The 15,798-nt window shown below is 52.3% G+C and overlaps 2 protein-coding genes across 2 annotated transcripts; one reads left to right on the top strand and one right to left on the bottom strand.

Annotated features, from left to right (window-relative positions):
• The first annotated feature begins 1,052 nt into the window (after positions 1-1,052).
• LOC104259352 (glucose-dependent insulinotropic receptor-like) lies at positions 1,053-1,964 on the top strand. The gene has a single exon (XM_059822361.1). It carries the CDS (start codon positions 1,053-1,055, stop codon positions 1,962-1,964), a length of 912 nt encoding a protein of 303 aa, XP_059678344.1.
• An 892-nt stretch (positions 1,965-2,856) lies between these two features.
• ERICH6 (glutamate rich 6) lies at positions 2,857-11,942 on the bottom strand. The gene is made up of 11 exons (XM_059822885.1): positions 11,831-11,942; positions 9,620-9,666; positions 9,405-9,521; positions 8,061-8,162; positions 7,826-7,983; positions 6,756-6,823; positions 5,741-5,898; positions 5,522-5,607; positions 4,095-4,247; positions 3,581-3,812; positions 2,857-3,120 (listed from the first exon to the last, which is right to left on the bottom strand). The coding sequence occupies exons 1-11, from the start codon at positions 11,940-11,942 to the stop codon at positions 2,857-2,859; spliced, it is 1,497 nt and encodes a 498-aa protein (XP_059678868.1).
• Between the last annotated feature and the right edge of the window lie 3,856 nt (positions 11,943-15,798).

Here is a 15,798-nt window from a genome sequence, read left to right as displayed (position 1 = left end):
TTGTTTACTGTGCAACTCCCTACTCGTGTTGCAGTTGCAGCTGTATAGAGTAAAAGCTCATTTCATGCATGTTTGCTGACCTGTGGCCAGGAGAACCTGAGGAAAGGCGGGACAGTGAGGAACCCTCCAAGCATGGCCCCGCTGCCCTGGTGTCTCCAAGGTGCCCTTATTTCCCATGGTCTTAGCAGACCGACCTTCAAGATGTTCTGCACCGGCCAGGGCAGCGCTGCCCGGCCATGCCCCGGCTGTATGGACAGGCTGCCCGGCTGTGCCCCGGCTGCCCTGGGCCCGAGGAGGCGCTTCCTTTGCCATTCCCCGTTCCCCATGTGCTCCCGTCCGTAAGCGGGGTCTGGAGGCTGCGAGGTGTCCCATGTCAGATGCCGTATGTGGCAGCCCGGGCTGTCGGCCCCGCAGCGCCCAGTGCAGCATCCTGGTGCAACAGGTATTCCTATGGCCCCACACCTCCCTATTGCCAAGAGGCAGCGCCCCAAGGAAGCTGGTGCGTTGGCCGCCTGACTGCGGGTGCTGTGCTGGGAGGGGATGGTGCTGGCTTGCTGGGAGGAGTGTGGACCGCCTGCGTTCCCATCCTCGCTGACTGCTCTCTCGGCTTCGTTTGGCAAAGCTGCTCCTTATCGCTCTGCGTCACAGGCGTGCTCAGGAGCTGGCCGACCCTGCCAGCGCCCGGGCGGTGAGCTCCTGCCCTGGGTACGTTCACTCTGTGACAGTTCGTGCTGAGCGCAGGCGAGGACTCTGGCTCTTCTGCATCACAGAGCATCCCTGCAGGCATAGAGCAAAATCAGATGGGTAGGAGGGAGGCCAAGAGCCCTGGAAAAACTGGCGACTCGTGGCAGTTGGGAAGGTCCTGGAGGTCTCCTGGGATCGACAAAGTGCCCCTTGAAGGACTGACTTAGGTACTCCTGTCCTCGGGCTGCAGCTGGAGGGTCTGAGGCACTTCTGTCCCATCCCTCCAGCTCAGCCACACATCTCCTTGTGGTGGGGATTTTCCACACTGGGGCCAAGTTTTCCTGGGCATCTCTTTCAACCCAGGGAAGATGGTCAACCTCCTGTATGCGGTGCTGCACTCCCTCCTGAGCTGCCTCATCCCCCCAGCCAACCTCCTGGTGATCCTGGCTGTCTACCAGCTGATGAGGAAGCAGCCAAGCACCAGCTACATCTACATCCTCAACCTGGCCACTGCCGACCTGCTGGTGGGCGTGATGTGCATCACCAAGGCGCTGGACAACATCCTCGACGGGGATTTTGACTGCAGCAAGTCCTTCTGCCTCCTGCGCATCTCTATGAGCATGACGCCTTACATCGGCTCCATCCTGACCCTGCTCCTGATCTCCCTGGACAGGTACCTGGCGGTGACGCTACCGCTCTCCTACCCCACCCTCCTGAAGAAAATGCCTGTTGTCCTCCACCTTGTTGCCCTCTGGATGCTCTCCTTCCTTTTCGGGCACTTGCCTCTGATCTTATCCTCCCTCCAGTGCGGCAACTACACGGGTTACTGTGGGCTCCGGTACGCAGCCAAGAGCGAGTACCTCTATGTGATCTGCTTCAGCATCTTTGCTCTGTCCCTGCTGGTGCTGGTGTGCCTGCACATCTGGGTGGGCAGCATCGCCTACATGCAGCACACGCGGCTTCAGCACGCCTGTGCTCAGGCAGGGCCCCTCCGCGCCCGCCTGCACCACTTCAAGGCACTGCGGACTGTGCTCATCGTCATCATCGGCTTCAGCCTCTCCTGGGGCCCCTACCTGGTGGGGGGCACCGTGCAGGCCGCCTGCAGCTCCTGCAACCTGGCCGGGCTGCTCAAGGATGCTTTATTCCTGCTGGGTGAGACCAACTCCCTCATCAACCCACTCATCTATGCCGTGTACAGCAAAGACATCCGGAGCCACCTCGCAAAGCTGCTCAGGTGCAGGATGAAGGGCCAGGTGAAGCCCCCGGCCTCGAACGTCTGAGGCACCTGGTTTGTGAGAGGTCTGTGCCCCACCACCTCCACTCGTGCTGCTCCTGTGGCTGCTGGGCCCACGGTGGGAAGGAAACGCAGGGCGCCCAGTGCAGCAGAGCCTTCCCGCTGCATCAGCCGTTTATGAGCTGCTGCCAAGAGGCTGCGGCTCATCCATGCTGCCTGCTATCTGCATTAACGTCCTTCTGTCCCCAGCAAACACACAAACGTCACCAAGACAGTGACCTTTGATTGCTTTGGACAAACCATGGGCTTTTGTCCCTCTCTCTGCATGGGGAACCGCTGTGTCTCGTACCTGCAGCGGGCTGAGCTGCCATCCAGCACTCGCGCCAGGGAAGTCTGGGCATCCCGCTGGTGCCGTGTCCTTGGCGGCAGCGCTGGCTGCACAGAGCGGTGCAGGTGACTTCTGAGCAAACACCTCCTCCCTGTATACCTGTCACAGGCCATGACATAGCTGTGCTCTGTTTGCTTTTATCTTTGTGCAACACCCACGGGCTGAAGCGACTGGTCAGCCTGGGCTGGTTTCTGCTGGGAGACTGAAGGGAGGTTGCTCGGGAGCAACGCACCAACATCAAGCAGAGATTCACTCTACCCCGAGCAAAGCCCCTCTTTGTGCCTCCATGGCCAAGATGCACTCCGGTGTGGGCTGACAAGAAAATGTGCTCTGGTACTCCCTGCCCCACAGCCCTGCACATGCAGAGCGAGACCCCGTTGGGGTGGGATGGCCCCAGGAGAGGGGCCGTGCAGAACGGCCACGGGCTGCCCTTTGCTCTGCGCCACAGCAGGGCAGGGCTGCAGGCAAAACCTTGCTGTGTGTGCAGGCACTGCAGCAGCATGGAGGGTCTCACTTGGCTCGTTTTGCTTTCACACCACACATGTGCTGGTCAGACTTGAGCATTTACTATTGCCCTGACTGAGCTGCGTAGCTCATCGCTTATGTCAGGAGCTGTGCAAAGCTGTAAGATCTTTAAAGTCTGTGTGATAAGGTATGCTGGAGGCTTGATTTTGTTCCATTGGTCATTAGAAGGAAAGTTTAAGCATCCACGCAGTCTGTCGAAGAGCCGCAGAATCCTCACCCTGAAGGCAAGCAGCAGGAGCTCGTCTTCACCCAGCCGGGCAGGGGGAGGTAGCCGGCTGCTGTCGCTGACCTGAGGAGCGGAGGCGAACGGTGTTAGCAGAGCCACAGCAGTGCGGGATGGGGCTTCGGTCTCTCCCCCACACACAAACCTGCCCTCGTGGCAGGAGTCCGTGGAGGAAGGGAGCTGCCATGCGCCCTGCCCACATGGATCGCGGCTCTCCTCCCTGTGGCACAGCCAGGGTGACCCTCGGGGCCATGGCCAGGGACACTAGGGACCTCCCCAGGAGCACTTCCCACACTCTGCAGCCCCTTGCAGAGAGCCAGGGCTGCCGAGCCCCCCGTCTGCATGGTGACCGAGCACGGGTACACCTCCACTCTTTGCTGTTTTGGAGGGCAGGACCATGGGGCAACATGGGGAGCACTCACCGTGGGGTGAGTGTGCTTCCCCACGGATGGGAGCTTCCCTGGCTGCCCCGCTCCCGCTATGGGGAGCGGCTCTGCGTGGAGCTGCCTGTGTGCTTGAGAAATACCTGCACTTTGGTTCCCACGTTGAATTTTGCTTGTTGCCCCATGGCGAGGAAGGAAACAGCAATCTTGTCCTGGCCCAGGATCCTGACCCCCACGTGCCGGTTCAGGGAGATGAAGATGGGGCTCAGCGGTACGTGGGGTCCTGATGACATGACGCTGTCTGGCCACGTCCACCTTCTCACCCTGCTGCCTGCTTGGTCCAAATACTGCCCTCCCTGAATACTCATGTTTATCCTAAAAGAGAGGAAAATCAAAGCTCTGCACCCCACGGCTCCCACGGCCGATGTCCCTCGTTCCCCGGAGGGACGGGACTGAGGCACAGCTAGTTTGGCATCTAACCCCCATCTCAAGGCACAGCTGGGGTAGCCTTGCTCTTCTGGAGGCACCTGAAGCAGGGCCCATGAGCTGCTGTATTTGTCTTTTAATTTTTGAATGCCATTAAAAATACCCTTTATGACCTTTGAAATTTCAAATGCACAGTGGAGAGCAAAACTGCTCTGACCAACTTGAACGTACCACACAGCTCCGTTTGGATAATAGCAAGTACTTCTGCCATTGGACTTAAATACTGCTTGTATTTCAGCGTTATTTGCCTTGTCTTCCTGTACTATGCAAATAAGCCGTTTTTTCTCTCGTACAACGATGATTGCCAGATTTCCAGATGGATAGCTGTTGTCAGATAAGGTGGTCATAACCCCTTTCTTTGTCTGCTTGGTCTATTATTACATACTAAATATTTCAGAGCGCTACTCCAGAGTATAAAAATTGACGTATTACCTAGATCACTGTGTTAAAGGTGGAATGGTGGTGTGCTGCCAGTGTTACCGGGGACGCTGCCTGTGCTTTTCTCCTACATTGAAATATTCTGTATACACTGACAAAAGAGCAGTTAGAGATTCAGAATACATTTTTGTTGTTTTCTAACCAATAATCCAGGCAGAACTGCTTAGCAAATTTATTTTAAAGACATTCTTGGACAACGCTTATGATTGCAGAAGCCTAGCAAAGTGAAGTGACCAAATTACTCAATTTGGATGACAGCAGAGAAAATAAGGGCAGGTATTCTCCCAGAGGAAAACCAGCAAGCAACCAGGGGGAAAAAAGGCCCTTGCCCCTGAAACCTGACTTGAATGTATCCAAACGGGAGGTATTTTGTGTCTCACTGGGGTTTCCCTCCAGCAAGACTTGCTACTGTGAGCGCACGCATTTACAGCGCTTTGCCATTTGCCATCGCCACGACCGGCAGCATCCCTGGGACAAAGGCAGCCTGGAAGGCAGAGCAGAGAAGTAGTCTCAAGCCCCTGTTTGCTTTTGTGGCAGAGCTCAGGTATGCTTTAATACACCCCCAGGTCAGAAAGCAGTCAGCCACAGTAAGGAAAAACAGCATTGGTGACTTAAAATATTATGGCTTAAATAATAGCAAAGGCAGCGTGAAAGCTATGGGGTCCTTTGGTGAAACTGCCATTTTTTTATTTCTTCAAACGATACTCTTGGTTACACTGGTAATTTTAGTTTGTCCGTGCACTGCTTACATACCGCTGCCCGCAGGACAGAGGCGACAGCCCCATGCTGGTGCCAGTGGGAAACGTGCTGGTTTGTCCCCGGGGGAAGGATGGGGCTGAGCGCTTTTGGAGCCCGCTCGGCCAGCAGCACCCTTCCACGGGTGGCCCGAGCTAGGGACTGGGTCTGAACACTGGGCCAGCGCACTTCTTAAGCTGGGTATTAAAGACACAGGTGCTCGTCCTTCATCGAAGCTACTGGCTGATCTGAAAAACTTCAGATCAAGAGCTATGTTAGTGGTTTCACTACTGCTTTTTTTCAGACTGTGAACGCGAGTGTGAGTGGTGGACCAGGTTATTCGGCGATAAAGCAGACTAGGACACATTTAAAATTACGGTTACAACCCGGGACTAATGCAGGCAAATGAACTCCGTAAAGGATACAGTAACTGCGCTGTTCCATCTGGAAGCATGGTAAGGAATTTCCCTCCATGTTTGTAGTATTTTTCCAACAATTCATTCTTCACTACCTAAGATTGGAAAAGAAATGATAAAATGGATGAGAGCAGTCCTGCACTAACTGCCCTTTACTGGGCTCCAGCTGCTCTGGAGTGTGGACACGGCCAAGGTGCAGCCCATTGCCATCAGGCAGCAGCTACTTGCCTTTCCACCCACGGAGGTAAAATCGCAGCAGGTGATGCTGTAGGAGACAGGCTCCTCCTCGGGCTCTGCTGCTCTCCCACCAGGCACCAGCGTCCTGCCCTTTGGCGATGGGGGCTCCCGAGAAAGCAGGTAGGAAATTGTGCCAGCTTGATCTGAACCTAGAGAGCAAAGGGAGGGTTTGTGTGCATCGGGTAGGGCTGGCAGCGCCGACGCCGGGGCTGCCTGACACTTCTGCAGGGAGGCTGTAACATGGGGGAGTGGGAATTTCTGGCTGAAATGCTCCATCCTGGGAGTCTGCCTCAGGGTATTTTCTATCTAACTAGGACAGTCCAAAGTGTTCAGCTACTTCAGAGAACAGGATTATGAAAGAAGATGTAGTTTTTCCAATTATGGATATATATATACACACACGTCTGTCTGAGTAAAGAATGACTTTTTGTTTGGATAGCATTCGTGGCTCCATGCTCTGGAGGACTGATGATCTGAAATCCTTAGTGCTGCAAAAGCCTCAGTGCCCTGCCATCCTCTGTGGAAATATGCCCATATTGTAAATCTAGTTCATCTGTTCTTAGTCAAAACACCTTTGATTTTATAGCTAGATCCAAAGGGCTGCTCAGTCATCCACAGCCTGGCCTAGGAATTAGTGGAGTATTCACCTGATTAGGCAAAACATTGATCACCCTAATTCTGGCAGTACCTACCTTCCAAGGACTTGGCTTTGCCAACTTACTCTCTAGGGTCAATTTCTGTGCATCTCAGCTGAAATGTTCAGCTATAAATACTGAAAGTCACAGCAAGGAGATCCTCGCTGTGCAATGGGAATGTAACTGCTTCATGTGAGGCATTATTTAATATGGCAGTATTTAATTTAATGCGATTGCATACTTGACAATGAACTAACACGTCGCTGTATAAATCCTCCTGTTCAATTAGAGAGCATTAGAGACAAGCAATTCCATTGAATTCATTGTTGTAATAAACAGACAAATAAATACATAAGGAAATGCAAACTCACATTCAGCTACACTTGTCGGCTCCACTGCCAGGAAAGCCAACTGTCTGGCCATTTGTCTCTCTTGCTGCCTGGAAAATGAAAGCGTTCCTGATATACATTCCATATATCCTGTTTTGAAAGTTAGAAGTACTGGATATCCTTGCCATGGGAACACAAGTTTTTGTACCTGTTTTTCTCTCGACTCGAATAATTGCAAATAACAGTTAGAGGCAACGGGATATCACCAAAATAATATCTCAGCAAAAAAGGAATTGCTCCCATACAGAGATTTCAGTGAACAGACTCTGCGATTGCAATGGCATCAGCTCAACTGACAGCAGATGTTGTAATGGATTTTGTATCAGGATTTTATGTAAAAGGGGAAAGCTACCCCCAAGATCAAGAAAACAGCCCATCTCCAAGAATATTTTCACTATTCTTCTTAACTAGCTTCCTATAAATTTGACAGTGTCTGACAATGGCTTTGGTTTATGCTCTGTACATAATATGAGGTACTCGCACCATCAGACTGCAAAGGATCTTCAAGGAAACTTAACGGTTTACTTCCAGGTACGCTGATTTTCTTTTCTTTAAGCCTATGTCATAGGCTTAGATACTTGTACAGGCTTTGGGCCTCCTGCTAAACAGCCCAGCAGAAGTCAAACTTGCAGAATTCTCGTGACTCTGGAAATTGGAATCCAAATGCATATCACAGTTTATGCAGCAAAATAGAGAAATACAAATTCAAGCTTTGTTTCAGCACCTGAGGTAAAAGCTAGACCCAAATATTGTCCCTCCCACTGCTGCAATTCGTTTTGGCTCTACCTGTCTCTAGATACTATGTCTCCCAGCAATAGAATTAATGCTTTACTCGGCACGTACCTTGCCACCTTCTAATACAGCCTGATAAGAGAAAAGCCAAGAGGGTCCAGATAGAACATGAACTTGTGTTGCCTAAAGCAAATTTTTTTCTTCTTTCATTCCCTCTTGCAGCAGTTTCATTTTCTTAACGCTCCTTTTCCCTCCAGGGTTGCCTGTTGTTCCTTATACAGACCTGATCCCCAGTTCTCCCTGCAGTCATTCCATGGTACCTCTGGTACGCTCTCTCCTTTGACAGCAGCCTGTCGGCTTCGGTGCCGTGGGATTCATGGGGGCCGACAGCAATGGGAACGCTCCAGGCGCCTTCGTGGTTCTTCCTCTCATTTACGATGAACTCGTAGAGGTCTCGATTACGCTCGCAGCAGAATTTCTGAAAGGCAGAAGAGCGGTGCCATGAGAGCGGGCCTTTCCACAGCAAACCTCTGCCAATCTTTCCCAACAGCTTACTGATTCATGATCCTGTGACGGTGGGCAAGCATCTTCGAAGGAAGGGAACAGCTTCAGCAGGCTGCCACAGTACTCGCACCTGGGAGCACAGTCCTCCTCTGTCTGAAGTGGAGGTGGGGAGAGAGAAGAGGAGGACAGAAATAGGGTATCAGCACGCAAATCCTCATTTTGTCTTGGGGAAGGAGGGCTCTGCTCAAAATGCAACGTCATAAAGCGTGTAAGAGCTGTGAAAACAGATCTGTGTCTGTGATATCTTGGAAGGATTTAACTCAAAACATTAGGTTCAGGAAACCACCAAAAAGAAAAGCTGATCTGTAGTAAATAAAAAAAATCTTAAAGAAATGGAATGACTGTAGTATTTATGAGACCCATTCCTTCCAAGGGAAAGCTTCACAGCACGCAGAACGGTATAGCTGAGTACTCTGATGCATTCACTCTTTCAAATACATTGTTTGGGGCTTTGGAGAGAAAAAGCTCCTGATTGTTGCACTGTTGATCATAGGAAAATTTGTGGGAAATTTCATGAGGAACTGCCAGCAGATTTGTTGACAAAAGAGCTGAGGTATTTGACCAGATGCAAAGCAGGGCTGCTGCAGGATATATTTTGAGGATTGGTACTAGATATTCTGAAAGAAGTATCTGTTTTTTGAAAACACGTTTTGAAACTGAGTTAGAGAAGATGCAGCTGCCAGGAGCACACTGCTAAATGTCACGTCTAACGCCTCCATTCCCAAGGTAGCACACGTGGCTCAGCGCTCCCCGGAGAGACAGCAGCCGTCCAGCCACAGCAGCAAGGGGTGAAGCGTGCTTGCTCCGGGCTGCTTAGCTGATGCACTTCACTTACGCTTCATTTACTATACTACATGTTTAGCACTTTCATTGAAATCCTTTTCTGAACATATTAATTTGAAATACTTGGCTTCTCTGGAGCATAGTTCCTGGAAATTCCCTCGCTCCCCACCTCATGCCTAGGATTAACTCTCTTTGACGACTTTACTCTGCTAAGGGTTATAGGGAACTCTATGCCTTGCTTGTATTCTTTGACTGTATACCTAGTATTTATTTAATTTTGTATCTCTGTTTTAGCCAAAGGGCAAGATCTTCTGCTAGGAAATTCTCAACATGGCATGTAGCCATGGGGAGAGGAGTTGCACAGCCTCTTGCTGTTTAGGTGTGCACAACAGGCATCATTTCAACAGCCTCACAAAAGAAAAACCTTTTCATAAAGGAACTCCTGCACTGGCTTGGTAAATGGCATTATTTTTATTTTTCCTACATGGGAATCATAGGAATTAAAATAAACAAAAAAAGCCACACAGTAGGGAACACCCACCGCTGACTCACCTCAATCCGTATGTTTTCTCGTGAGGATTCAGGTCTGTAGGCCAGAATAGTGGGCAGGCCAACGGAGGGGAGAGTGCACAGCGATTTCTTGAACAGCTTCACAAAATCTTCTTTGAACTCAAAATGGAAAATACCAAAAGCTGATGTCATATCTTTGTTCACAGGTAAAACCATTAAGCATAAAATGTATATATGCAACCTGGCTGAGTCCTTACCTCCATGTCACACAAAACTTCTAAGCTGCTGAACTCTTCTGATGGGGCTGCAAGTAACAGTGATAATGAGAATTACTGAACGGCAGTGTTCTCAGAAAGCTTATCTTCTAGACACATTTGTTTTGTTCCTTTTTCAGCATGCCAGCCTTTTCTCACCAACCACATCGGCTGCCCCAACACCTTCTTGCCAGACTTGGTCCTACACTTTCAGAAGGGCAGCTCTAGATCTGCGTGTAACCCTTCCCAAATGCCTGAGGGACCGGAACCAGGCACTGACATTGGATCAGGGCTTTACAAAATTGTCCCACTGAAGTCATGGAGACAGCTTATTGCTTAGGGTCAGTGACTTGTAGCACTAATCTAATGTTGCATTATCCTCTAAAGCATTTCCAGCCTCTCTTATCCTAAGAAGAGCTGTAGAAATGATTGAAGTTTTTTCTCATTTCTAAGTGCAGTCCATGCTGCATGAGTGCAGCAAAGGGGTTTTTGGCCTTTGGGGTGGCAGGAAACATCTCAGATGACCGGGTGTCTATCACTGTCCTCAGCAGCCCCAGGGTCCCGCTTGGTGGGCAGTGCTACCGACATCCAGCCACCTCAGGTCCACAACTGTGCGCTGTCCCATATACATCTCCTTCTGTTTCAGTATCAACATGGGCAGCTGCCATAGCCTCCCCTTCGGGCAAACTAAACACATTTCTAGTTCTTTTCATCTTGAATTTCAGTTCCCCTTGTTGCCACCCAATTTGTCTTCTAAGTAAGCTTGTTCTGCTCTCCAGAAAATACTCAGCCAGATGAAACTCTGGGCAGGCTGAAACACCAAATCCTTTCTAAGTCCTTCTCTTTGGAAAGCATGAAAAAATCAGAACGCATATTTAAAAAGGATGGGGTAAAAATCACAACAGCCCCGGGTCAACACCCAGCTCCAAGGCCTGCAATGGAAATCACACCTCGGGAATTTGTCTGGAAGTGAATGCACCAGCAGAGGAGGAAAAGCAGAAAGTGATCCTATGGGGTTCGCTTATACTTTTAGAAGGCTGAATGATGTGGCTGCTGGTTTGCTTGAACTTCGTTTTTTTAAATTGCAGTTCAAAGACATGTAGTTATCACCCTCTGCAATCAAGCTGTGTCACAGAGAGTAACCGATCATAAACCCCACCTGAGAAGTGACTTCAGGGAGTGCAAAGAGCACCGGCGGAGCTGCGCAGCCGGGGCACGGCTCTGGGTGCACCGTGGCACCGAGGGACGCAGGGCAGCCTGGTACCTGGGGTGCACTACTCGGAGCAGGTGGACACTCCACGTTCTTGCTCTGCCCTCTCTAATGGGCTTTGCAGCTTCTGTATCATCTCTACCGCTGCTGCATCCAAACCCAGGTAGATGATTTACCACTGGCACGAGTTTGGTTATGCTGTACTTTGATCGTTACAGCATCCCAGGGACTCGTGAAGCTCCACCTAAAGCACAAAGCCTATCATGGTGTTCTCCTGCAAACACATTCACAGTGCATTTCCAAACAAACGGAAAGAGCGCTGTTTATCTGTTGGGGGCTGTGCATGCCCCCTTTCTGTTGGGATGGATCTGCACGCAGCTTTCCCCAGTGCTTTCAGCTGGTGTGCTGTGTTTTGTGGCCCAGATGACTCCTCCTGCTCTCAGAGGCACGTGAGATGCGGGAGACGTTCTCCTACAGAGGGGAGTTGCCTGGCATTGGAAATGAAGCTGTTCAATGTGGTGCCCAAAAGGGAGGGACACAGGCAGCAACTACCGCTAATATGCTGTGTGCTAAGGCGCAACGCTGTACGTCAGCAGGCAAGCGAAGGAGCTGGTTACTCAGTCACGTGCCGGGATGACTCAGCTGAGCAGGGGGAGAAAAAAGGTTGATATATTTTCAGCCGTCCTTAGAGGCTTTGGCAGTACCTCTCACAGGAATACAATACGCTATTTCTGCCATTTGCTGAGCACTCCTACGCCTGCTGGCTGGCAGAGCGGTCCCGCACGCTTAACGGGGACCCAGAGGTTCGTTTAGAAGCAGCTCTGCAGAGAGGTTAACGAGGGGACCACAGAGGGGGATTCCTGGGGGGCTGCTGCCACTTTGCAAAAGCATCTCTGGGAAACTGCGAAGCCACGCGTCTTCTACAAGACATTGGGGTACGAGGCAGCCTGAGTGAAAGACAATACAAGTGAGCGACCTCTTTTTTGAACAAAGCTGTTTCTTACTTGATTTTCTGTAGGCGTGCTCGTGAAGCCAGCGAGCTTCTGCCTGCATCGACACTGAAATTCCCGGCACCTTCTGCGTGGCGATGGGTTCGACGCTGCCCGGCGTTTCCATTTCCCTTAATTTAAGACACAAACCCACCTATTAGTCACACGCAACGACTTCAAAGCAGTTGCCCTTGACGACTATACCAACGAAGGCTTTTCCCAATGTATTTGGCTAAAACCCGAGCGCTTCAGGCACAGCGAGGGCGCTGGGCGGCAGTTCTGCTGCAGGGGCCTGCCGCGCCCCACCGGCCCGCTGCCAAAGGGGCCTTTCCAGCGCGGGCCGCGGCCCCTCGCCCGGCCTCCCCACCGCTCCCCGCCCCGCAGTTTTCCGGGTGAGGGGGTCGGGAGGTGCAATGCTGGGAGCGCGGCTGAGAACCGCGGGGAGCATCTCCCTCACCTCGGGTCTGCCCGCAGCCGGCGCTCCCGACCTGCCCGCTCTCTCTTCAGAGAGCCCCGGGCGGCGGGGCCCGCCCGCGCCGCTGAGGAGCGGGGAGAAGCCGCGCTGGCCCCCCGGGCCCGGCCCCGGCCCCGGCCCCTCCCGCCCCGCGCCCCTGCGCTCGGCCCGGCCCGGCCCGCCCTGTCCGTGGCCCGGCCCGGCCCCGTGCGGCGGCGCTGGCGCGCGCCGTCTCCAAGGCGACGCGGCGGGCGCGGGGGCTGCCGGGACGGCGGCGGCGGCGCTTGAGGGGCGGGAGCGGCGCGGCTGGGCCGGAGCCGGGGCGCGGCTGCCCCCGGGCCCTCAGCCCCGCGGGGCGCTGGGCTGGTGCTGCCTGCGCAGGGCCGCGCTCCCCGGCCGGCGGCGAGCGAGGCACGGCCCGCGCGGGTTCCTCTGCGGCGGTCGTGGGCCGGTGTGAGCGGCGGGCGCCTCGCAAAGCCGGGGCCGGGCAGGGGCGGCTGTGGGGCCGGCGCGGCAGAGCCGCCCCCGAGCCTGCGGGCGGGCGTGGGTAAGCCGAGGGAGCTCCAGGGGAGCCCGAAGCTGCGCGGGAGCTGCAGAACCCGCGGTGTCAGGCGACGGTCCTCCCTCCCTCGTCCTCCCGCCGCCCGCACCGCCCTGCGCGCCCGCGGCGCTGCAGGGGATGAACCGCCGGAGCTGAGCTGCGGCTTTCTGCGGGAAGCGGGAGCGGGGTCGACGGTGAAACGCTGGTGACAAAACCTGGTGTGACCCGCCTGTTCGGATGTGACCTCCTCGCTGCGCCCGAGACGCCCGCCTGTACAGATTTCTCGCGGTTGTGTCATGGGCTTGTTACGCATCTGTTGCTGCTGTCTCCTGCAGGACTGGGTGCTGTTGGACCCCGCCAAGGAATTTGCACTTACAGCTTGGAGAACAGAAGAAAGCCATTTTCTTCAGATATGTCATTTGCAGGCAAATGCAGGCTCTAGATTCACCTTAGGACAAAGCATATGTGCTACATAATCTGGATTTAGGGTAAGGATTTGCAGTTGTCTTGCAAGCACATGAGTTCTGCAACAAAATAAGTAAGTCTTACTCATTTTTCAAAACGGAAAGAATATGCTGAAGTGCAGCATTTGGACGTGCTGTTTAGCTGGCGTTGGTGCTGATCGCTCCCAGTAGCACTGGGGTCCCAGGAGGTTGCTTGTGTGGTCGGTTGGTGCAGATCCTGGTATTGCCACAGCTTTCCCTTCTGGCTGCAGTGCAGCCAGTGCTGTGGCACAGGTGGAGGCGAGTGCCTGTCCTAATAGCGCACAGCCACAGGTGGGAACCACTCAAGTTGGGCCATGCTCTTGCTATAAATTCATTGGTCCCTAGGAGTTTTTGCATTTTCCTTTGTCTTTCAAGTGGAAATTGCTTTTAGGGAGAACTGTCAACAATATGGTGCAGCGACTCAACAGAAAAACTGCATCATAGGCACAAGTCTTAGTCACTCAGATTGCCTTCTGCAGTTAACTGCTCCCAGGCGGTGCTGGAGTACAGCTGAGAGGGGCTGTTGGGCCCGCGCTGTTTGCTGTAGCCTGGCTGGGTGGGGGGAGAGCTCCCCGCGGCAGGGGGGCCTGCCTGCTGCGGCTCCCTTGCTGCTGCCGGCTCCTGGGCAGTGTTCCCAGGGTATGTTCACTGTCCGTTTCAAAGTCAGGCTGCTTTGTTGGGGGTCAGGAGTTTTGTTAAGAAAGCCAGGCTGGCCTCAGTAACTAACTTTTTTTTCTGAATATTTTGAGGCACTTCCACACATTTACTGATGTGCTGCCGCTTCGCTTGGCAAGTTGCTGATGCCCTGCAAAGCCTCTCCTGCCTCTGGCCCTGGGACATCACCCTCGGGAAGTCGTGCGAGCTGTGTTGCGCTCAGCTGCATAGGGAAGAAAACCTGAAACACTTTGATCGAGTGCTGGAACAAATGTCACCTGTTCACTCACTGATCTGAAGAGGAAGCACATCACTCTTTGCCAGTACCAGATGAGGTATTCCTTATCCTAAATTAAGTTTCAGTCAGAAAAGATACTGGGTGTTGGGGTTTTTCTGCTGTGAGATGTTAACAAAAGTTTGCCATTCCTTCAGAACCAAATGGTGGGGAAAGACCTAATGAAATAATGTGTGTTAACTTGTCTAATGTGGGTTATAGGCAACATCAGAGTAATTAATTTAATTAATCCTGCTATAATCAAAGACACGCTTCAGAGTTTTGTTTTACACAAAAAAGCTGTTGTAACCCAACTGTCAGTAAGAAAAGTTATCTTCCACTATAAATGTTGCTGAAATAGGGGAAAATGAATCAAATCCTTAGGAATTCTTGCTTAACAAGTTCTACTGAAAGCACACGTGTTAACGCCTGTCAGAGCCAGAGCTTGACTTTGATCCTGCTTAAGCAGGAGCAAATTAGTTCACTTGGCTGATGTTGCTGGAGTTCGGCCAGCGCAGTGTAAATAAGATCAAATGTAGGATCTTTATAGGAACTGGATATGAAAAGGTTAGAGTAATCCCTTGGGAGTTTTTTTTCCGTGGTCACTTCCAAATTCGCAAGGCTGGAACAAGCTTCCCTTCGCTGATGTGGTCCTTGTCATTCTCCCATGAGCTTTTCTGGAGACTGCTACCAGGCACTGGGTGACGTTTGCACAGGACTCTGTCATAACTCCAAAGAGCTCTTCCCTGGAGGGATGCAGTTAGGATGTTTTTTCCTCCCTAGGTGTTACATTTATTCACACCAAGCTTCATCTGCCACTTTACATGTAGTTTTCCGCTATTGGGAGGCTTCCTACCGCTGAATAACTCAGCAGACTGTATCACCTCACAACTCATTGCCTCTTCCAAATGGCAAACATCTTAATATTCAGCAAAGCCGTATGTGGAGCTAGTTTTTTTCTTGAGTGATTCAGACAGAAGGTTGTGGTCGCAGAGGGGGAGCTGCAGGCAGATTCAGCTTCGGCGACAGACCGTGATTTCAGTTTGCACAAGTCAGGCTGTCACTGTTGCCCTTGGGACTCAAATCCCCACCTGGTTCTCCTACTTGTGCTGCAAAGTGGCCCTCTCCGGCAGCAGGGCCGGGAGGCGGTGGGGGCCAGCACCCCCTCAGGCCCTGCCGCTCGCCTGGGTGAGCTAGTCTGTGGCGGGGGAAGCCCACCAGGTCCAGCGAGGCAGAGCATGCAAAGTGACCGGGATGCAACAGCTACTGCCACGCGCGCGCCTATTAGCACAGCATGCATGCGGTGTAGTTTTTGCAAAATATTTATTACAAAATAAAAGTAAATATGGCAACAAAACTTAAATAGCAAATGACGCGACACTGGCCATAAAGCTCTTGCTATATTATTAGTCTTTTACAATAATCAATAGTCAAGTACGTCTCCAGGGAAGCTGCATGCGGACAGCCTGAGTATATTTCTGTATTATTGGCCCTAGCTGTTTGAGATACATTAGATGTGTGCCTCCTGCTTTCACCTGTACCCGGCTGTCAGCGGCTGTGCCGTGTGCTGGGCTC

The sequence above is a fragment of the Gavia stellata genome, chromosome 11 (assembly GCF_030936135.1).
Source record: "Gavia stellata isolate bGavSte3 chromosome 11, bGavSte3.hap2, whole genome shotgun sequence".
In the NCBI taxonomy this organism is placed as follows: Eukaryota; Metazoa; Chordata; class Aves; order Gaviiformes; family Gaviidae; genus Gavia; species Gavia stellata.
The sequence above is the reverse complement of the archived record's forward strand: the minus strand, read 5'-3'. Positions and strand labels throughout refer to the sequence as shown.